General features: G+C 35.9%; 5 protein-coding genes across 5 annotated transcripts; 3 read left to right on the top strand and 2 right to left on the bottom strand.

Moving 5' to 3' along the window:
- The first annotated feature begins 3,604 nt into the window (after nt 1-3,604).
- Nucleotides 3,605-6,512, top strand: LOC147551376 (pectinesterase-like). Its single transcript, XM_086671617.1, has 2 exons — nt 3,605-5,037; nt 5,625-6,512. Exons 1-2 carry the CDS (start codon nt 3,969-3,971, stop codon nt 6,326-6,328), a joined length of 1,773 nt encoding a protein of 590 aa, XP_086527743.1. The 5' UTR covers nt 3,605-3,968; the 3' UTR covers nt 6,329-6,512.
- A 104-nt stretch (nt 6,513-6,616) lies between these two features.
- LOC147551375 (F-box only protein 8-like) lies at nt 6,617-7,900 on the bottom strand. Its single transcript, XM_086668561.1, has one exon. The coding sequence runs from the start codon at nt 7,898-7,900 to the stop codon at nt 6,617-6,619; it is 1,284 nt and encodes a 427-aa protein (XP_086524687.1).
- A 9,136-nt stretch (nt 7,901-17,036) lies between these two features.
- LOC147551374 (putative pectinesterase/pectinesterase inhibitor 58) lies at nt 17,037-17,594 on the top strand. Its single transcript, XM_086668560.1, has one exon. It carries the CDS (start codon nt 17,037-17,039, stop codon nt 17,592-17,594), a length of 558 nt encoding a protein of 185 aa, XP_086524686.1.
- A 411-nt stretch (nt 17,595-18,005) lies between these two features.
- Nucleotides 18,006-19,289, bottom strand: LOC147551373 (putative F-box protein At1g46984). Its single transcript, XM_086668559.1, has one exon. The coding sequence runs from the start codon at nt 19,287-19,289 to the stop codon at nt 18,006-18,008; it is 1,284 nt and encodes a 427-aa protein (XP_086524685.1).
- A 2,630-nt stretch (nt 19,290-21,919) lies between these two features.
- LOC147551372 (uncharacterized) lies at nt 21,920-23,148 on the top strand. Its single transcript, XM_086668558.1, has 3 exons — nt 21,920-21,986; nt 22,043-22,233; nt 22,310-23,148. Exons 1-3 carry the CDS (start codon nt 21,920-21,922, stop codon nt 22,988-22,990), a joined length of 939 nt encoding a protein of 312 aa, XP_086524684.1. The 3' UTR covers nt 22,991-23,148.
- Nucleotides 23,149-23,197: the final 49 nt, after the last annotated feature.

Here is a 23,197-nt window from a genome sequence, read left to right as displayed (position 1 = left end):
CAAATCTCACTTTTAGAGTTAGCTATTGAGATGAAATAGACCCAAGACCACTTCACAAATCGTACCTGAATACAAACTAACTAGTCTTTCTGGTTGATTATTGAAAAGAAAATAGTCTTCCAAGTCCAATGTGTGAAGCTAGTTCTTTGGAGTGAGATGTGCGGAAAATTGGGACAAATAAGGCTGAAGAACAAATCCTACAATATGGAAGTATAATGCATTTGTAAAGAAAACCACCCGGACATTAAATGCTCGGTAATACACTAAAGTTCTAGTGTTCTACACTAAATTATTCGTGTAATAAACACGAATAGGATGAAAATGATTTACCAATGGTTAACAACCTTTTTTTTTTTTTTTACTGGATTTCACCCTTTACCTATGCTTCTTACCTACAGATCTTTCTCAATTGATTGTGTCAAGAAACCCTTTACAAAGTTGGAGAAATGCTCACACATATGCTTATTATTATAATAAATTATAAGTCTGAACCAATTAGAGATAAGAGTTTAATAAAATGTTTGCATTGGAGAAAAGCTAGAAAGAGAAAAAAAAAAAAAAAAAACAAGTTGATGTTTGCAGTGAAACTCCAATTAGGAACAAGTGAATTGGTCTTATTCTGCAGTGAATGCCAGTCTTACCCTCTCTGAAATTTTCAGAGTTTTAGAGAGAGAAAAAGCTGAGTGTAAGTAAGCAAGAAAGAATAAAAAGGGGGTTGTTGGTCGTAGAAATCGAAATAAACAACTTTTACTTAATTTATGAAAGATGGGGAACTGAAAACTATTAAACAAATAGAATATATAAGTACCTTTTCTTTGGGTGCTTCTAAAAGCGCTCCATCCTTTGCTTCTCATGCCATCACTCTCTTGGCACTCTCCATCGACTTCGAACTAAATAGTCCGTGTGATAGTCGCCCGTCATTCATGAAACTATCTGGAATCCTGAATTATATGTGTACACTCAGATTTAGTAAGTGCCGAGGTTTTTTGTGAGACTTGTGAAACTTTTGCTAAGAATATAATTCTTCACTTGTGTGAAGTGATAAAAATGATAACAATATCAACAACTGTTAGGACGTAAGATACCACTGTCTGCACCACACAAGTTGGGCCCGTAGGTTCTCGGACTAGGTCTAATCCGTGTTCTTTAAGGGGCGGGGGGGTAGTGGAGCAAGACTTTCGCGGACTCTTGAAAGTCCGCGAAAGTCTGAGGCATTCAAATCCAGACATTTGAGAGTCCACGAAAGTCTGAGGCATTCAAATCCAGACATTTGAGAGTCCACGAAAGTCTGAGGCATTCAAATCCAGACATTTGAGAGTCTATGAAAGTCTGAGGCATTCGATTGTAGACAAAATATGTCCCAGACTTTGGTGGACTTCATAGTTTGATGAATTTGTGAAGGATTTGGGACAAATTTGGAAGCCAAAATGTCTTTCAAAAAACAAGAGACATTTGAAGTCCATCATGTGATCAAAAAACAATAATAATATTAAAATAATAAATGTCTACAAAATGTCCATCAATGTCCACAAATATTCACAGATGTTTACGAAAGTCGAAAAATAGATTTTTAAAATGTTAGTATAAATATATTATTTCATGTGATTAAACAATAATAATAATATTAAAATAATAAATGTCTACCAAATGTCCATCAATGTCCACAAATATTCACAGATGTCTACGAAAGTCGAAAAATATATTTTTAAAATGTTAGTATAAACATATTATTTCATGTGATTAAACAATAATAATAATATTAAAATAGTAAATGTCTACCAAATGTCCATCAATGTCCACAATATTTACAGATGTCTACGAAAGTCGAAAAATATATTTTTGAAATGTTAGTATAAATATATTATTTCATGTGATTAAACAATAATAATAATATTAAAATAGTAAATGTCTACCAAATGTCCATCAATGTCCACAAATATTCACAGATGTCTACGAAAGTCGAAAAATATATTTTTGAAATGTTAGTATAAATATATTATTTAATATATTATTTCATGTGATTAAATAATAATAATAATATTAAAATAATAAATGCTACCAAATGTCCATCAATGTCTACAAATATTCACAGATGTTTACGAAAGTCGAAAAATATATTTTTGAAATGTTAGTATTAATATATTATTTCATGTGATTAAATAATAATAATAATATTAAAATAATAAATGTCTACCAAATGTCCATCAATGTCTACAAATATTCACAGATGTCTACAAAAGTCGAAAAATATATTTTTGATTAGCACAAATATAATATGCATTACACATTTTGTCAATGGACTCAAGATCTTAAAATGTCCCCAGGACATTTTGTCTATGGATCAAATGTCTTGAAATGTCTATAAAGACATTTTGTCTACAAACTCTCAATGTCTTGAAAATGTCTATGAACACATGTTGTCTATAATAACTCATCCGAAATGTCTTGAAATGTCTACGGGACATTTTGTCTATGAAAGTCTGTGAAAGTCCCGCTCCACTACCCCCCTAAGTCGAGCACATATGAGGTCTAATCCGAGTTTCGTCAATCTGTTAATCTATGGGGGCGATAAGAGCCTATCTAAGAGACAAGGAAGTCCAAGATAAAATGAATGGCGTTTATAGACTGAGCGAGTTTCTTTTTCTTATCACAGAAAAGGATGGCTCAGATTTGACCTTATGTTTTCCATGTGCGGCTCTGATCTTTTTCACATGCTTAAAAGCAACCTTTTTAGAGAGAGAGAAACAAGAAAAGACGGACTCCTTCTTTCTTGGGTTTAGGATTTGAAAATCAAATGGTCTCTCCATTTTCCTCATATAATAATATCTGGACTGCCCTTATTGTCTTGAGATTTGCGCAAAACAAGGTTCTTTTACTCCGTGAATTTCGGTTATTTTTCAGTGTTTTATTGGCGCGAAAAATAAAAACTTTCCTTGTTGTACTAAGAGAATAAGACCGAGGGTTTCACCGCAATACGATTTGAATGCGTCACAAATCTCTATAAAATAAGATCCATATATCAACGACTGGGAGAGTTCTATTGAGGTTTCAGTAAGATTTCCGGTGGGTGGTTTGGGCAATACAAGCAGAATATTGTGGCGGGAAATGATCAAATGTGTTGGTGGTGCTCGAGGAAATTTTGTTGATTGCTTTAGTAAAATAATAATAATTTTGATTTGTGAATCTTATTTTTACTTAAACATCACTCGAGGTATCATCGTAACAGGCATCGATATGGAACGCTTTTTATTGTTTCGTTATATAGTTATGACTATTATGTCGATCTGATTTTGCTTCCTAGTACCAATGTTTGACTGTATTAGTTCATGTCAGTCTTCTTGTTCGATTTTTGTAAAGTTTTATTGTAAAGTAATTGAATCTTATATAATACATGCTGATTCTATATCTAAACTGAGACGACACTCGATCGAAAAATGGTCTGATAACCACAAATCAAATACTCAAAGTTGTGGTCATGTTTAGTTTTACCATGTTGATTGGAATGCGGTAAAGATTAATCGGAAGAGTAAAGAGATTTTGGTGTTTGACTAGGTAAAAAAAGGGTGGTGTCTATAAAATTTCCCAAATCTTATAGGCCTTTTACAAAGTTTTTGGGGCTACATCTTGGCCCAATATTAGATTAGTACCCTTTGAAAGCATAGCTTAATTGGTGGAGAGCATTTGACTCTTTAAAAACACCCAAAAATACAGAGGAAGCTAATAAAGGATAATTGAAAATTGCATGGTCAAAAGAATTAACTAACTACTATTTTGTCTTGGCTCTCCTCACTCTTAGAATTCATCTTCCCATAACTAACTTAACGACCATTTTATCTCATTTTGTTTCTCCTTTAAATATCCTCTCATAACTACTAATATTTGTAGCTAATAGCTCCCTTTTCTTTTTATCTAATCAAAGCTTCTTTCCTATATAAATCGTTTCGAAAAAAAAAAAATTTATAGAAAATATGAATACTTCTTCTTTCATCCTTGTTGCCATAGTTTTTGCAGTAACCATTGTTGTTAGCCATGGAACCTTGTCTATCCCATTATTAGACAACCTCCATGGTAGTGAAGATCAAAATCAAGAACATCATCATCACCACCACCATCAACACCATCAACATCATAATCATCCCATGGATGCTATAGCAAAGAAAGCCATAGAAACCATTTGCCAATTTACTCAATTCAAAGAATCTTGCGTTGAGAGTCTCTCATCCGCTGCCCAAGGCATTGGTACCGACCCTAAAGAGCTCGTTAAAGCCGCTTTTGGAGTTGCCGTTCATCGGATTAGGGAAGTCGCGAAACGTTCCGTTTCTTTACAAGAAGTAGAGAAAGACCCAAGATGTAAACAAGCTTTAGTAAATTGTAATGATCTTATGGATGATGCGGTTGAAAAGATTAATGAATCTTTTGAAAAGTTTGGTGGTTTTGGTATCACTAAAATTGACGATATAATTGATGATCTTAAAATTTGGTTAAGTGCTGCAGTTACTTACCAAGAAACTTGTTTAGATGGGTTCGAAAACACGACAAGTAATGCAGGAGAGAAAATGAAGATTGTCTTGAATGCTTCAACTCAACTAACAAGGAATTCATTAAGCATTGTTTCACATATATCTAGTGCTTTTAGCTCATTTCCAATCCCAAACATCGGGCGAATTTTACATTCAGAAGAACCTTCTTCTTCATCTTCTGCTACAAAAGATGTTTTTCCAACATGGGTTTCGGGCGAAAAACGAAAACTACTTCAAGCGTCATCTTCTGGTCCTAATATTAAACCTAATGTGGTTGTTGCTAAAGATGGAAGTGGAAAGTATAAGACCATTAACGAAGCACTTAACGATGTTCCAAAGAAGAACAATGCTTCTACATTTGTTATATACATTAAGGAAGGTGTTTATAATGAATATGTGATGATAACCAAGAGCATGACCAATTTGATGATCATTGGAGATGGTCCTACGAAAACCAAGATTACTGGAAACAAGAACTTCGTCGATGGAACCAACACATTCAACACTGCAACATTTGGTATGCAAAATTCTACTGTTTTAATATTGTTTCTTCCAAATGTCTTTGCTAGGTGGGATCGTATCTGGGCTGACCCAGTCCCTGATTATAAGTCACCGTGTGCCCGAGGGTTTTGTTCCTCGGTGATACCTCACAAGCACACCCAAAAGGCCTTGACGTTTCCCAAGGTATGGGTGTCCTAGGGTTCGGGTACTCGCCTAATTAGAGATGTAGGAGTAAGTGTAGTCTCTCACACATTGGGTCTCTTAGACACCCTTCTCACCAACCTTAGGATCAACTTTCCTCGACGACTGTTGCCATCTGTGGAGACCCAACATGTGATCTGTCAATATCGCGACCCAATTAGCCATCAACAATTGGCTCAAGGCTTTGTTCCTGGATCATAAGCCCACCGAGAAGGCCGCGACATCCCTTGGTATTGGTCTCTTCACCTATAGCCAAGTGTATACACACTAGTTTAAACGACACCAGACTAAGTATGGTCCCCCACATGTGTCATCCGCAAGTGAGATCCCTTACACTTTACACACCCTTCTTTTCCCTCTAAATAACTAAATCTGAGTTTTGGTGTGAATTGTATGGAACAGCTGTGGCTGCACCTGGTTTCATAGCTAAGGACATAGGGTTTGAGAACACGGCAGGAGCAATAAAGCATCAAGCAGTAGCATTAAGGGTACAATCCGACATGTCGATCTTTCACAACTGTCAGATGGACGGGTACCAAGACACCTTATACGCTCATGCCCTTCGCCAGTTCTACCGAGACTGCACAATATCTGGCACGATAGACTTCATATTTGGTAACGCAGCAAGTGTCTTCCAAAACTGTAAAATGGTGGTAAGAAAGCCATTAGACAACCAACAATGTATAGTGACTGCCCAAGGAAGGAAAGATCAAGAAGAACCAACCGGTATAGTTCTTCAAGGGTGTCACATAACTGCAGATCCATTATACTTCCCAGTAAGAAAACAGATCAGATCTTACTTAGGAAGGCCATGGAAGGAATACTCGAGAACAATAATAATGCAAAGTGAGATCGATGATTTGATTCAACCAGAAGGGTGGTTGCCATGGATGGGTGATTTTGCTCTAAATACTTGTTTCTATGCTGAGTATAATAACAAAGGACCAGGAGCAAATTTAGCAGGTAGGGTTAAGTGGGCAGGTGTTAAGACAGGCAAACTAGCTTCTAACGAATTTGTAGCTTTTACTCCCGGTCGTTTCCTTACTGGTGATTCTTGGATCAAGCTTTCCGGAGTTCCATTCACCTCCGGCATGTTGCCTATGTAGAGTCTTTTTTTTATCAAGCGGATAATTTATCGGCTTATTAGTCTTATTCGTGTCGACCAGAGAGACTGCTTAAGTCTCCTAATTAGACATGGCAGAAAGTTCAGTCTGCAATATCTTTTTCTTATAAATATGTAAAACATCCGCTTAATTCATTTTTTTTTATAATATGCTTAATTCATTCTTATCTCATACATGTATCAATATTTGAAACATATCCGACATATATAATGAGATACAATATTTAAACATAAACATGAGAAGATTCCTCGTTTATAATAATGAACTGATTTATTTTGAAAGATAAAGAAGACAATGGTTATGAGAGAGAGCATTGTGTGTCAAAAGACTTGGGGAGAAAGTAGTAAAAAAATTATCATAACATAGATGTCGAACCAAGGAAGGGATTCCATTAACTTCAAACTCGAACCAACTATCCTTCTTCAGATCGTAGCAATAAAAAGACACACATCTCTCCTTCCCCACTTCTTTACGACACACACATTTCTCTGTTGTTAATATTACGATGATCTTCTCATTCGATCCATAACCATGAAATTTAACACGTTGATCCTTCTTCAAATCAAAAGGCAACACAATACTCACTTCACTCCAACTTCCATCACCATCGCCATACATAAAGATCTTATACATCTTATTAGTCATTTTAATTGACATAGCTAAATTCCCACCCACTTCTAATAAATCAACAAGACGATCATCATTAGACATATACGAATTCCATAGATAAGTTGTTTCGAAAGGATAATGAGGTAGATCAAGGATGAAATTAGGGACTGTGATTGCTCTGAACTTCTCACTTCTTACATCAAATGCAACCAAAGATACTGGACGGAATTCACTACTCCACAAACCACAACAAAGATGATTAGTAGTCCAGTAAATAAAACCATTCACATAAATAGAAAGTCTTGATAGATCAGTAGCATAGGGTGGGGGGGTCTCAATCTTTCTCCATGTACTATTCTCATTATAACCTTTACGCTCTCCGCTGGTCAAAACGTAACAAAAACTCTCACCTCGTGTTCGACTCCACCACACACCAACTACTTTGTGTGTATTAGTGACAGGATCAAAACCAAATCCGTGGGTGAACGACTCGAACGAGATAGTAGGATAAGGTATTCTAATCTCATCCATTATAAGCATACAAGATGATAATTCTCTGGTACTCACATTCCATTTAGGAAGAACAAAAGCAACAAATGGGTCAATGTAACATATCAAACCATTTGTGGGTTTCAAAATCAAATTGCCATAGTTTGATGAAGAATCAACCACTCGTATTGTGTCAACTACTAGTTGTTTATCTTCAAACAAAACATCACAAGTGATGAAGGCGTGTTTTCGGCCGTCAGGCCCGTCTACATCTTCCATGGACGAAGACTCTTTCTCCGGATGAGGATAGGCAATAAACAGACGACAAGGAAGGCGTGTTTTCGAAAAAGCAATGTGAGAATCAATTAAGGAAAGCCAATTCCTAGAAACAGTCTTGAAACGGTGAAGGGATTTGAATGGGAGTCTGGTTAGTATCTCTGCTACAAACCAATCCATTAAAATAATACAAATACTACTACCAACACCAGGGATTATGGAAGGAGAGAAAGGGGCGTTCTGCTTGCATTCCTATATATAAGGGACCAAGGGAGAGAAATTTGATAAGTATTAGTAAAACTGTAAAAGTTTAGGAAGGTCGGTTGAGATTTTGTTATGACCAGATAAACTAGAATTTCATTTATAATCCAACATATTAAATGGTTTTGATAGTTTTTTACTCCTTTCAGTACAACATGAATTTAAAGTAAATAACAATATGAAATTTACAAAGTAAAGACAACATGAAGGAAAAGGAGTACAAGATTGCAAAGATAAAATAAAAAAATCTTAAAAGTCACAAATTAAAGATCTTAAAGATCACGAAAAAGACCCTAAAGGTCGTGAACATTATTTATACTAATGAAGAAGATTGAACCAAGTAGAGACGCATGACGGTTGCATCAAGAGCACCACTCAACATGGATAATATTAAATCTAAAAGATTTATACAAATAAAGAAGAAATCTCGGCGTAGTATCCCTCCCCATGCCAGTAAAATTTGAAGATCACGGACCATGGGCTGAGGAGTTTGACACAATCTCTATTTGATTTGGACTATTTCTTTTTCTTTCTTTTTCATTTTTGACATATAGGGTTGAGTGTGTATTACATCGTAATGATCTTACCATACACAAATCTAGTATGATTTAAGAGTAGGAAACCTACCGTATAGAGCAAGATCCCATGTGCATTTGAACCAAGATCCTTTCAATCCCCCAACAAGAAAATTCTATTCTACCGCCCGCTTAATTGGCTCACTACCTTTGTTCGTGTACCACTGCATCTACCACATGTACTAGTTACTCCTTGACGGAATATATCAGTTTCGATCCATTGTAAGACATTTTTTTTTCCTTCCGTTATCAATACGAAAGAACCTAAATCTTATACCTCTACTTAGGGGTGGGAAGCGGTCCGCTTAGGCGGGAAACGTGCACTAACTCAACCGGTCCGGGCGGAACAGACACAAGTCTTAAGTGTCCACCCGGACAAAACAAGCGAATATTTCAGATTTTTATCCAATAAAGTGCCCGTCCGTAACTATTTTAATAGTCGGGCAAACCGGGTATCGGTCGGTCGGACACCGGTCACTAATGAACAAATAAAGAAATTTTTATTCGAAATTAAAACTATTTAGTAGCTACATACAACTTTCGAAATTCTCACTTTACAATTCCAAAAAGTAAGTGAATACAAAATTAAAAGATAATCATTGAGATTTCTCACGGATTACGATCGATTCTATTCTTCTTCTCATGGATCACGATTGTGTACAGAGATTTTGGAGGAGAGAGAAATTAGAGAAGTAGAGAGGCGAAGACAAGATTAAGAAAAGTGATTTCTACGGTTATATATTTTTACTCTTGAAATCTAACGGTTGTAGCTAAGTCTACAAATCTAAAGACTTAAAATCAATCATGTAGGTGGGCGTGTATAACGGGTAGGATAAACGGATGGATATGGACGGATTCGGTCAGGTGGACTATATAAGCGGGCGGACTCGATCGGTCGGATCACCGGGTAAAGACCTATGTCCGCGTCCGTCCGCTTAAGCTCTTTCAGTCGGGCGGGTGCGGACCGATTAGGGCGTCGGACGGTCACGGACCCTTCGGACTCGGACGGTCGTGGGCGGTTCCGGATTTTCGGGCCAAAATCTCACCCCTACCTCTGCTAAAACATTTCCAGAATGGCATGACGCAATAAAGAAGAAGATAAAAGCACTTTAATAGAACATGGTCTTTGACTCCCTTGCTTCTTGGTAGGATGCCCATTGGTTGCAAATGAGTTTATATGATTAAATATCGCTATGACGGTTCAATGTAACATCATTAAGCGCGCCTCGTCACCCAGGGTTACACCCAAATTGATGGCATCGACTATCATGATATCGACTATCATGATACCTTTGCCATAGTCGCCAAATTAGTCATTGTTCGTATTCTCTTATCTATCGCCGTCATTCGACGATGGCCTCTATACCAGTTGCATCTCAAGAATGTATTTCTCCAAGGTGACTTGGATGAAGAGGTGTACATGACTATTGCACCTGGTCGTACCAAATTGGATGACCATCTTGTCGTTTGCATAAATCCCTTTATAGATTAAAACAAGGTTTTGCATGTGCAACAACCTCGTTCAACACGCATAGATGAGACGGCTCGAGTTAGGGTGTACATTTAGTATTCTAACCGACCAAACTAATCCGATCCAAATAGATTTGAGCTGTTTGGGGACCGATCCAATGGTTATCCGGATTAGTTTGGATACTAAAATGTCAAAACGGAGTGGTTTGGTTCGGTCAATGGATTTTTTTTAACGGATAACCGAACCAAACCATTTATTATTATCTTTTGTATATTATATATGTAATAATATATGATTGGACATGATGGATGATGCAGATTCAATTGTTTATCGTTTTTTTTATATTCTTCGGATGTTGATAAACTATGTTGAATTAATCACGTACATGTAGACTTAATTGTTTGTAAGATAATACTAATTCTTAACATGTTCTAAGTATAATTGTAGCAAGATTTAAACTTGAAAACTCGAAATTTTGTTCTAGGCAAAATTTCGACCTTTGGTTTGGTTGTTAAACCGAACCAAACCAACCCGTTCATGCATAGGTTGGTTCTGTAACCAAACCAAACCATGAACGAACTGGTTGGGATTGAGATTTACAATAACCGAACCCTTTGGATCGGACGATGGATAGGTTCAAAAAGTTGGTTATCCAACCGATGTTCGCCACTCGAGTTCTCTAATACTTGAAAGGCACCAGGGATCATGGACGTCTAGTTTCTTCCTCCAGCACTCTGGCCATTGCTAGTTTCACAGTCTTTTGCATAAATCCCCTCACTATGCTTAACGCGAGCCTGTTGTCTTGGATCTTGTTTCCTTCACTGGCGAACTCTGGTAGCTGAAATACTTATTTCACAACATACACATTTCCCTATCAGAGTTGTTTCAGGTTTATTGCGACAACTTTGCTTATTGCTGCTTATTGTGTTTTCCACGAACAAACTCATCGAAATCGATTACTATTTCATTAGTGAGAAAATTGAATCTGGTTTTATTAAGATAACTCTTACTCAATCTACTAAACAAATAGTTGCTGTTTAATGTTTGATTCGACTGTCGTACAGGAATAGGAATATAATTTCTCAATTATTTTTTGTAAATGTTCTACTATATACCCGTTCAAATAGGAAATAATCTAACATAGAAAGCAGAACAATGAGATATAATTCAAGAGAGATAAAGAGAGCAAATAGTTGTACATTACTCAACCACCTTTATGATAGGAAAAAAAGAACTAAAGCAGGGGTTTTCTGTTTGCTTTAGTGAAATTGTATGGAACAGCTTGTTGGAATCGGAGCCGATTTATGATCAGTTTTATTAGTCAAAATCAGAAGATGGGCATACCATTGTATTCATCTTGTCGAGCTCTTCAATTTAGAGTCAAGAATTGCTCAAATCCGATTTCGGATGAATGAGATATGCTCGATCAAAATTTTGATGGGGTTATGACTTGATTTAGGCGATTGGTGGGAACACTTCGGGATCATCCAAGGGATGACGTTTAGTCCGCCCTTTGCACTCAAGATCTAACAGATCTTATTGCAATCGTCGTCTCCCTTAAGCCAACTGTCACCAATAGTGTCCCAAATCCAACAGACACGTCCCTAAAGTATGTATCCATTCAATTCCTATTTATTTGACTCAAAACATCTCCGAATAAAAAATCTGTTTTTTCTATTAGATTCGTAGTTGTTAAGAGTCTATTCCAGAGCACTTAGAAAAGATAGTCAGTTCAAGTTAATGGGGCATTCTCTTCCAAGAAGTTCATATTACTTATAAGAGTTCGTCAGACTTTCGATAACAAGACGTACCATCTATACTTCGAAAGTGTACTCCGTTTTATCCTGGGAGACTAACACCATTACTGTTGGTACTGTATACAGGGTGTATATTGTCTTAAGGTAAGAGGTATCCTCGACTCGGAGTTAGTAAATCTTCTTACCATTTTCTTTAGTTATTTATTATTTTTTTTCTTTCGATTTTGCTTGATTCAAAGAAATAAATCTAGTATCTGGAAAGCCAGAATACATTGACATGTCTTTTCTCTAAGAATAGATTCGATAAGTCTTATGATTTATCTCTCATTGATAGAATGAATAACCAAGTATATCTAGACAAGATTATTGTGTTATAATTGAACACCGTAAACAACAATCTTAAGACAATATAAATCATCGATTTCGGGGTCCATTCTTGACCATTTTAATCTTGTTTGCCTACTGGATCTCTAAATTTGTATGTTGAGAAAATAACATACACTTTTGTTGTGGCGAACCCAGTAGTAAAACTCCAAATTAAAAAAATGGATTATACCCGAGTGGGTGATACCTCATTTATGCAAATAAAAACATAAAACAGATAAGTTTTCTTTCTGAACTATTAATTTATTAAGTAATGGAAACCAAGTTACATTGATGTTGGGTAGTTGGTATCCACTTCCTTCTGCTGGTATGTCCAACTTATATTGATTTGTTCCAGAAATGTCAGAAAAGTAATGAACCACACACATCATTTTTCTCAATAACATGAGCAACTACACAGTCACAAATTGTGTGTGGAATTTACTTTTTCATGGTGCAAGTGGAAGATAAGGAAAAAAAAAATGAAGGATGAGAAAGAAAGGCACTAATATGCCAACAATGCATTGATTATACTTGTACGTCTGAAGTAATCAAGTATCATAAATCAGATAAGTCCTATTATCTCTCTGATCTCTAACCCAAAACTAGTTATATAAGTTTGTCTTCATGCATATTGTGAGGGTTCTAATTCTTTATATTAGTTATGAATGCATACTTTGATGAACTTGAAAGGGTGCATACATTTGAACGGACACCAAAAATCTGTCTCATAATACAGTTCTTTGTTGGTGCTGGTTGAAGTTAGGTTACTGGATAAAAGGTTGTGATTATTCACTTTGTTAAAAAATAGGTCATAAGGGAGAGTAAAAGTAGTTAAATTTACCAATGTTGATTTTGTTAACAAGAGAGAAATGGGATTACACTCACTTTCTTGTATTATGATTACACTGACATGCAATACAAAAGGAATGAGGTGAAACAACAGGGAAAGTATTGGAGGCAAGTCCTAAATAGGGGTCGAAGACCATCAAGATCCGGATATCAGTTGTGTTTGAAAGGACTTGAAGATCATGAATTGAGACCCAACAGACATGAATATATGTTATATATATATATATATTGTGTGTGTATGTGTGTTTGTCAACTTTGATGATCTTTGAATTGAAACAAATTCAAGTCGTTAGACATCTCTTAAAATGCTTTCGTGTAACGCTTCCTTTAGAACCGATCTAGGGAAAAGCATGCTTGTGATGTTTAACTAATCTAAGTGCATGGAAAGCATAATACGTATGCAAGGTGGATAATGTTACAGTTCATGCCTTTAAGTTGAGAAGGATTAGTTAAATTTCTTTGGATCATCTATATATATCATGAACTAGAATGCATGGTTGTTTCATCCCTACATCATGAACTTCCACACTACGTTGTTTTTGCTTAACAATTTTTAATGATATTGCTTCTTACATGATGGGGTATAAAATTCAGAACCAATTTATACAAATTAAACTATGATTAGTTATTTTGCAATAGTTTGAAAGTCCATTAATTTTTTACACCAATTTATTTTTGAGAATGTGAAGTAATAGTGATGATGGGATGTGATATTTGCAAATATAATTTTTGAATGTTAAGTTCATATTGGAATATAACTGAACATATAATCCTGTAGTGAGACAGTATCAAATCTTTATATTTGAAAAAGGTGGATGTATGTAACTTATTGAAAATAAGATACTTTTAGAAAATGTGGATTTCTGGAAAGAACTTCCAACGTCTTTGTTCTTTGTGAATTGATGAGGATTCCATAAAGTGATGCAATACTGATACACCCAACCATGGGCTAGCATGTAAGCAAAGATACAATGCATAAACCAGTGATTGTGAAATTTGGTGGTTCATTGTTGTGATGCTAGTGATTTCAAACGGTCACTCACTGCATGTCTCTGTTTCACGTTTCTTGAAAAAAAAAAAAAAAAAAAAAATCAAGCCCGTGAAGGTTGATATGAGAAAATGATCAAAGATTGATTGAAAAATCAAAGATTGATGGAAGAATCAAATTAATGAAAGAAGAGATGATTGTGAAACTCAAATGAACTAAAAGTTAATAGAAATATCTCATCTAGAGATGGGATATGATGGAGATGACTAAAGGTCTAAAGAACAAAACCGAAAAGGTGGAGGAGGATGATAACTTTTTGGTAATCAGTAAATTACTCAAGATGAAAAATTGGCATACTAGCGAGACAATAATGCATGACATTATTAGTACACGGAAAGTACTTGACAGATGATAAGTTATCATTCCTAATATCAAAAAAAAAGGAAACTTTTGTGCTAAACGAAGAAATGTTAGGTTGGATAATAAAGGAGAAGAAAATAATTCCCCTGAAATGTGGGGGGGTCAGATACTCTTTAGTAACCATATGGAGCTATATATGGAAAATTTCAAGAATAAGAGAAAGTATCCTCCAAATGTGGGGTTGGGTCGTAAAAGGACCAGCATGTCATGTAATGACAGCAGACTCTCCAAATTCTGTGTGAAGATAAAACGACATTAGAAAAATATTACATTGACGTAAGACTAATAGAATGCGAAGTATGGTTCGTGTGATTTATGTTTTCTGAGAACTACAAGAAAGCATTCACAAGCCATGACAAGATGAAAAGCATCTAGCGTGTGAATGTCTAAGTACATAGAGCTCACTCAAAATTCACCAAACAAACGAGGAAAAGTTCTTCCCCTTTATATGAAAGGGTAAGATTTTTGTGTGCTGTCTTCCCTCTTTGATTAGTAATACAAAAGGGTATGATGTGATTTATAGTTGATTAATGAATCACTAAATCGGGTTGGTGAATCAAACTATTTGTTTGGACTCGTGGCGTACACATAGTGTTTTAGTATCCGATAGGATTATAAAAATTTTGGTTGTACATATGATAGCGTATAGATAGAAAACAACAACTGAATCATATCATAAAATTCCTTAAAAGGCAGACGTGCAAAGCTATGTCGAGAATGAAATCTTAAAGGCCTTGATGGATTCATTGCTCTGAAATAGCAGCGGAAATAGACAAAAATAGTTGCCAAATTTCCTGGAGGATATTTATGTATGGTCCAAAGCCAGTGCATGCGTACAACTTAAGGAGTTGCTGCATAAGCACTAGATGCGGTAAGTCTTGAAAATATTACAGACTAATGCCGTAAAGCAATTGCTCTCAAACTGGTGACATAAACCATTATTATGTCAAAATAGAAGACACCTTACGGATCCGTATAAAAATAAAGGTGACACAGAGAAGCTAAAATTGCATCATCAAGAGGAATGGGGCTAAACGCCTAAAGTAAATGAGTAAAGGCATGATGAAACCCTACCTAGAAGATTGGAGATCCCATGATCTACGTTCAAAGGGCAACTGAAGTTATATCCTGACTCGAAAGTAACACTGAACGAGATTTTATCTCTTTCCCGTTCCTAAGATGATATCAGTGTTGCCTGCATTAGAGAGCCTAAGCTTAAAAGCTTTTAATAACTCCGAAAAGACTTAGAATCAACTTCTGAAGTAAAGGTATAGCAGGATACCTTAGTAGGAAAAACCTATATGTGTGAGAATTGTGGCCGATTCTATGAGAAGGTCGTGTTAGGCTGACTTCTCTAGTAACACACATGAAAACCGGGATCGTTCATGGCCGAAAAGAACAAAACCGAGAACTTGCATAAGTAAGAAACTAGTTGTGTGATAACTATATTGATTTACCGTAACCAGGACTCAGTTCAAGACATAAAGTTCACTGTTGTCCTTGTAAACCATGTAGATATTCACTAGGAAAGGTTCAAAGCCAAAAGCTACCTCTTCCGATGCAGCAAAATTTCGCATATGAACTTCAATTTGTCACTGTCAATATATAAGTCTAGTATAGGGTTACATAGATCTCGAATATCCATTCATGTGGGGGATTGTTGGAATCGGAGCCGATTTATGATCAGTTTTATTAGTCAAAATCAGAAGATGGGCATACCATTGTATTCGTCTCGTCGAGCTCTTCAATTTAGAGTCAAGAATCGCTCAAATCCGATTTCGGATGAATGAGATATGCTCGATCAAAATTTTGATGGGGTTATGACTTGATTTAGGCGATTGGTGGGAACACTTCGGGATCATCCAAGGGATGACGTTTAGTCCGCCCTTTGCACTCAAGATCTAACAGATCTTATTGCAACCGTCGTCTCCCTTAAGCCAACTGTCACCAATAGTGTCCCAAATCCAACAGACACGTCCCTAAAGTATGTATCCATTCAATTCCTATTTATTTGACTCAAAACATCTCCGAATAAAAAATCTGTTTTTTCCATTAGATTCGTACTTGTTAAGAGTCTATTCCAGAGCACTTAGAAAAGATAGTCAGTTCAAGTTAATGGGGCATTCTCTTCCAAGAAGTTCATATTACTTATAAGAGTTCGTCAGACTTTCGATAACAAGACGTACCATCTATACTTCGAAAGTGTACTCCGTTTTATCCTGGGAGACTAACACCATTACTGTTGGTACTGTATACAGGGTGTATATTGTCTTAAGGTAAGAGGTATCCTCGACTCGGAGTTAGTAAATCTTCTTACCATTTTCTTTAGTTATTTATTATTTTTTTTCTTTCGATTTTGCTTGATTCAAAGAAATAAATCTAGTATCTGGAAAGCCAGAATACATTGACATGTCTTTTCTCTAAGAATAGATTCGATAAGTCTTATGATTTATCTCTCATTGATAGAATGAATAACCAAGTATATCTAGACAAGATTATTGTGTTATAATTGAACACCGTAAACAACACAGCTGTGGCTGCACCTGGTTTCATAGCTAAGGACATAGGGTTTGAGAACACGGCAGGAGCAATAAAGCATCAAGCCGTAGCATTAAGGGTACAATCCGACATGTCGATCTTTCACAACTGTCAGATGGACGGGTACCAAGACACCTTATACGCTCATGCCCTTCGCCAGTTCTACCGAGACTGCACAATATCTGGCACGATAGACTTCATATTTGGTAATGCAGCAAGTGTTTTCCAAAACTGTAAAATGGTGGTAAGAAAGCCATTAGACAACCAACAATGTATAGTGACTGCCCAAGGAAGGAAAGATCAAGAAGAACCAACTGGTATAGTTCTTCAAGGGTGTCACATAACTGCAGATCCGTTATACTTCCCAGTAAGAAAACAGATCAGATCTTACTTAGGAAGGCCATGGAAGGAATACTCGAGAACAATAATAATGCAAAGTGAGATCGATGATTTGATTCAACCAGAAGGGTGGTTGCCATGGATGGGTGATTTTGCTCTAAATACTTGTTTCTATGCTGAGTATAATAACAAAGGACCAGGAGCAAATTTAGCAGGTAGGGTTAAGTGGGCAGGTGTTAAGACAGGCAAACTAGCTTCTAACGAATTTGTAGGTTTTACTCCCGGTCGTTTCCTTACCGGTGATTCTTGAATCAAGCTTTCCGGAGTTCCATTCACCTCCGGCATGTTGCCTATGTAGAGCCTTTTCTTTTATCAAGCTGATACGTTATCGGCTTATTAGTCTTATTCGTGTCGACCAGAGAGACTGCTTAAGTCTCCTAATTAAACATGGCAGAAAGTTCAGTCTGCAATATCTTTTTCTTATAAATATGTAAAAGATCCGCTTAATTCATTCTTATCTCATACATGTATCAATATTTGAAACATATCCAATATATATAATGAGATACAAAATTTAAACATAAACATGAGAAGATTCCTAGCTTATAATAATGAACTGATTTATTTGATTCCTAGCTTATAATAATGAACAGATTTATTTCGAAAGACAAAGAAGACTTAAACCACTACACAATGGTTACCAGACAGAGAGAGAGCATTTTTATGGTGCATAAAGACTTGGGGAGAAAGTAGTAAAAAAGCTCTGATTACATAGATGTGGAAGTGTGGAAGGGATTCCATTAACTTCAAACTCGAACCAACTATCCTTCTTCCGATCGTAACAATAAAAAGACACACATCTCTCCTTCCCTACTTCTTTACGACAAACATGTCTCTCTGTTAATATTACGATGATCTTCTCATTCGATCCATAACCATGAAATTTAACATATTGATCCTTCCCCAAATCAAAAGACAACACAATGTTCACTTCACTCCAACTTCCATCACCATCACAATATATAAATATCTTATACATCTTATTACTTATTTTAATGGACATAGCTAAATTCCCACCCACTTCTAATAAATCAACAAGACGATCATCATCAGACGTATACCGGTTCGAGTAACCAAGTGTTTGGTAAAGACAATGAGATAGATCAAGGATGAAATCAGGGATTGTGATTGTTCTGAACTTCTCACTTCTTACATCAAATGCGACCAAACATATTGGACGGAATTTACTATCCCACGAACCACAAGAAAGTCTAAAAGTAGTCCAGTAAATAAAACCATTCACATAAATAGAAACTCTTGATAGATGACTAGCATAGGGTGGGGTCTCAATCTTTCTCCATATACTGTTCTCATTATAAGCTTTACTTCTCCATGTACTGTTCTCATTATAACCTTTACTCTCCACGCCAGTCAAAACGTAACAAAAATCCTCGCCCGGCAGTCTTCTACTCCCCCACACACCTACTACTTTGTGTGTATTAGTGACAGGATCAAAACCAAATCCGTAGGTGGACGAAAACTCGTATGAGGTAATAGAATAACGTATTCTATTCTTATGTGTTATAAGCATAAGAGATGATAATTCTCCCGTACTCACATTCCATATACGAGGAACAAAATCAAGGTCGGATTCGGTGAGACATATCAAACCATTTGCTGGTTTCAAAATCATATTGCAAAAGTTTGATGAAGAACCAACCTCTTGAATTGTGTCAACTACTACTAGTTGTTTCTCTTCAAACAAAACATCACAAGTGATAAAGGCGTGTTTTTGTATGTTAGGCCAAGTGTATGTATCTTTCATGGACGAATTAAACTCGGTACCTGGAAGAGGACGGGCAATTAACAGACGACAAGGAAGGCGTGTTTTAGAAAAGGCGATGTGAGAATCAATTAAGTAAAGCCAATTCTTAGAAACAGTCTTGAAACAGGAAATGGATTTGAATGGGAGTCTGGTTACTAACTCTGCTACAAACCAATCCATTAAACTATTACTAACACCAACACCAGGGATTATGGAGGGAGAGAGCGAGAGAAAAAGGGTCGTTCTGCTTAATTCTTTTTTTTTTTCCGATTGATCTATGTTCCTATATATAAGGGAGGTATATATATGAGGGATGGAAACTTGCCCTACTAGGCAGGTCGGTTGAGATTATAAGGGAGGGATATATATATATATAAGGGATGGAAACTTGCCCTACTTAGAGCATCTCCAATGGGAGCTCCATCCCTCCAAAAAGTACAACTTTTGGAGGGATGGAGCTCCAAACCATCTCCAATGGTTCTCCAAAGATTTGAAGAACCATGAATAGTGCTTCTTCAAACATGAAGGGGCACTATTCACCTTCTCCATATGAGATGTGACTTTTTATTTGGTCCTTTTGTTTTTATGTGTTTAATTTAAGTCTTTTAAATTATTTTTTTAGTCCTAATTTATTGTATAAGTTCTTACTTATTCATTTTAAGTCCCTACTTTAATTTTTTTTGGATTAATTAAGTTTCATTTCAACATATATTTTGATTAATAAAAAATAAAATATATTGTAATTTTGTTTTATAAAGATTAACATAACTAAATTTTCATTAATGGAAATAGATAGTACAACTCGAAACTAAGACAAATTAAACTGAAAAACTACGATAATTCTTCCAAACATCTTTAACAATTTAAAGATTAATCAGTTATGTGAAGCCTCACCTTTTCTTGCCCACAAATGATCAATCAAAGCATCTCGTAACGCATAATGAGCCTGATTATCTCTAATCTTCCTGTGTCGAGATAAAAATTGTTGAAAACGTTGAGTCTCATTCTCAGGGATATTCACATTGTGAGGAGATGTTCCATATAAATTCGTAACACTCTCAGGATTTTCACGCCCGCCCTCTATAATCATGTTATGTATTATAATGCACGCAGTCATTATATCATGGAGTGTGTCTTTATTCCAAAAACGGGATGGTCCCCTCACAATGGCAAATCGGGCTTGAAGTACTCCAAATGCCCTTTCAACATCTTTCCTACATGCTTCTTGCATCATTGCAAAATGTTGTTTTTTTAGACCTTGAGGTTGAGAGATAGTTTGAACAAGAGTTGACCATTTGGGGTATATCCCATCAGCTAAATAATACCCGACATTATATTCAGTTCCTTGAATATTATATTTTACGGGGGGAGTTTTACCCTCAGCCAAATCTGCAAATAAATTAGATGATTGTAGCACATTAATGTCATTATTTGATCCCGGAAGTCCAAAATATGCATGCCATATCCAGAGGTCGTAAGACGCAACTGCCTCTAGAATTAAAGTTGGATGTCCACTACGGCCAGAATATTGGCCAGCCCAAGCTGTAGGACAATTTTTCCAAACCCAATGCATGCAATCAAGACTCCCTAACATTCCAGGAAAACCTCTTTCTTCACCTACTTTCAAAAGTCTTGCAATATCAGTAGCATTAGGAGTTCTCAAGTATTGTGGCCCAAAAACCTCGACAATTGCTCGACAAATTTTTTTTAAACATTCAATTGCAGTCGACTCACCAATCCTTACGTATTCATCAACTGAATCTGCCGGTGTTCCATACGCTAACATTCGCATGGCAGCAGTTACTTTTTGCAAAGTAGATAATCCAAGTTTGTTCGTCGCATCTCTTTTTTGAACAAAATAATGATCATGAGATTTCACCCTATTAGTAATGCGTAAGAATAAATCCTTACTCATTCGAAAACGTCTACGGAAACATTTGGCGTCCCACGTTGGATTATTTGAAAAATAGTCGGTCCATAGCTTAGCGTGTCCTTCTTCTCTTTCACGATTAATCATTCTATGTCCATAAACTGAACCTCCATGGCGTGGTTCAACGTCGTCTTGTAAGAAATAATTAACCATGGCATTGTGACGAGTATTTAAATATTCAAAATATTGTTGTTGTCGTTCATCTTCAATTTGTTCTTCAAGTTCTTCATCATAGTCGGGACCATCAGATCTGCCTTCACCATAATTCATTGTTGTTATACAGATGTGTTTGAGAAATATAATGAATTGTTGTGATAAAAAATGAAAATGAGACTGACTATTTATAACTATTAAGAGATTGTCACTTAATCTACCATATCTTATCTCTACTTTTTTTTTCAGATTTTCTTTTAGACGAGTTGTCATTTCATCCACCACAGCTTATCTCTACTTTTTTTTTTCAGATATCCTTTTAGACGAGTTGTCATTTCATCCATCACAGCTTATCTCTACTTTTTTTTTCAGATTTCCTTTTAGCCGAGTTGTCATTTCATCTGCCACATCTTATCTCTACTTTTTTTTTTTTCAGATTTCCTTTTAGACGAGTAGTCATTTCATCTGCCACATCTTATCTCTACTTTTTTTTTTTTCAGACATTCTTTTAAACGATTTGTCATTTCATCTTCCACATCTTATCTCTACTTTTCTTAAAGATGAGTTGTCACTTCGTTAACTAAATCTACCATATCTAATCTCTACTTTTCTAGGTCAGTTTTATTTATAAATACATACACATCCAAATATTCTACATCTCTACATTTTAACAAATCCATATCCTCTCTACATTTTAACATATCTAAATATTTCTGACCTTACAAACATGGCAAGTAGAAACCATAACGTATCTCGTGGTCCTTCATTTTCCAATGAGGAAGACATTGCTTTATGTAACGCATTTCTGGAGATATCTCAAGATGCGATACAAGGTAACTTACAAAAAAAGATGCATTATGGCTTCGGGTATTTGAAATTTATGAGAAAAATACACCCATCAACTTAGCTGAGCAAATTAGAACGCCCAAGTCTTTGAGTTGTCGATGGACCACGATTACGAAAGCAATAAATAAATTTAGGGGATGTGTGCGTCAAGTTGATCAAAATCGAAATCAAAGTGGTGCTAGTCAGCTAGACATTGTAAGTATTTGTATACATCCGTAAACCTCTATCTTATGTATGTATATTGTATTTGATTTATCTTTAACTCTTGCAGATTGTTCAAGCGAAAGAATTGTTCAAGCAAGATCCTAAAGAGAAAAAACCATTCTTGTTTGATCATATATGGTCTATACTTCAAAATACTGAGAAATTCGCTAATCCAAGACAACGAAGTTATAATGAGAATTTTAATAGATCCACATCCGAATCACCCACACCGGAATCGCCTGGTGTAACATTTTCAGTAAACCTTGGTGCAGACGAAAATGAAACTCCAGAAGGAATCCAATCCGGTCAATCTAGCCGACCCACAGGAAGAAAGAAGGAAAAGATGAGAAAGAGGATGGACGACTCGAAAACTGATTTCATGAACAAAATGCAAGATGAAGGACGTAAACTCATGCAAGCATATGAAGATGAAAATATACGAAGAGGTCAAAGGCATGCAAACAACACCCAAGTCAAGTTAATAGAAGCTCAAAATGAACATGATAGATTGGAGCTTCAAATTGTAAGCAAGGACCTTAATTCTATAGTCGACCCGCTTGAACGTCAGTATTATTGTTTAAGGAAACAAGAAATAATTGAGAAAAGAATTCAAATGGGAGGATACGTAGGTGGGTCTGGAAGTGGGTACGGAAGTGGATACGGAGATGGATCTGGAAGTGCATATGGAGATGGGTCTGGAAGTGGATGCGGCGATGGATCCGGAAATGGAGACTTACCTCCATATTAATGAAGAAGTTTAAGTTTAAGTTTAAGTTTAAGTAGTGCAATGTATTTTTTTTTTTTATCTATTTTTAGTTTAATTTTCTTTTCATGCAATGTATTTTTTTTTATTTGTTTTTTCTAATATATTAGTGAATTTCAATATAATTATTATGTCTTTTTTAATTTACTATATATGTAGTAAATGAGTTTTTGTTTAAATGTTAGATTAAAA

Source organism: Eschscholzia californica, unplaced genomic scaffold (assembly GCF_041429995.1).
Source record: "Eschscholzia californica isolate CP2 unplaced genomic scaffold, dmEscCali1.0.p SCAF_3, whole genome shotgun sequence".
Lineage (NCBI taxonomy): Eukaryota > Viridiplantae > Streptophyta > Magnoliopsida > Ranunculales > Papaveraceae > Eschscholzia > Eschscholzia californica.
This window is presented reverse-complemented; position numbering and strand designations above follow the sequence as displayed.

Excerpts from the sequence above, each read along its gene's own strand:
- LOC147551376 (XM_086671617.1), top strand. The coding sequence starts at position 3,969 with ATGAATACTTCTTCTTTCATCCTTGTTGCCATAGTTTTTGCAGTAACC. Across the intron at positions 5,038-5,624 it reads ATTCAACACTGCAACATTTG|CTGTGGCTGCACCTGGTTTC; the intron begins GTATGCAAAATT and ends TGTATGGAACAG.
- LOC147551375 (XM_086668561.1), bottom strand. The coding sequence starts at position 7,900 with ATGGATTGGTTTGTAGCAGAGATACTAACCAGACTCCCATTCAAATCC.
- LOC147551374 (XM_086668560.1), top strand. The coding sequence starts at position 17,037 with ATGTCGATCTTTCACAACTGTCAGATGGACGGGTACCAAGACACCTTA.
- LOC147551373 (XM_086668559.1), bottom strand. The coding sequence starts at position 19,289 with ATGGATTGGTTTGTAGCAGAGTTAGTAACCAGACTCCCATTCAAATCC.
- LOC147551372 (XM_086668558.1), top strand. The coding sequence starts at position 21,920 with ATGGCAAGTAGAAACCATAACGTATCTCGTGGTCCTTCATTTTCCAAT. Across the intron at positions 21,987-22,042 it reads TGAGGAAGACATTGCTTTAT|ATGCATTATGGCTTCGGGTA; the intron begins GTAACGCATTTC and ends TTACAAAAAAAG. Across the intron at positions 22,234-22,309 it reads GTGCTAGTCAGCTAGACATT|ATTGTTCAAGCGAAAGAATT; the intron begins GTAAGTATTTGT and ends TAACTCTTGCAG.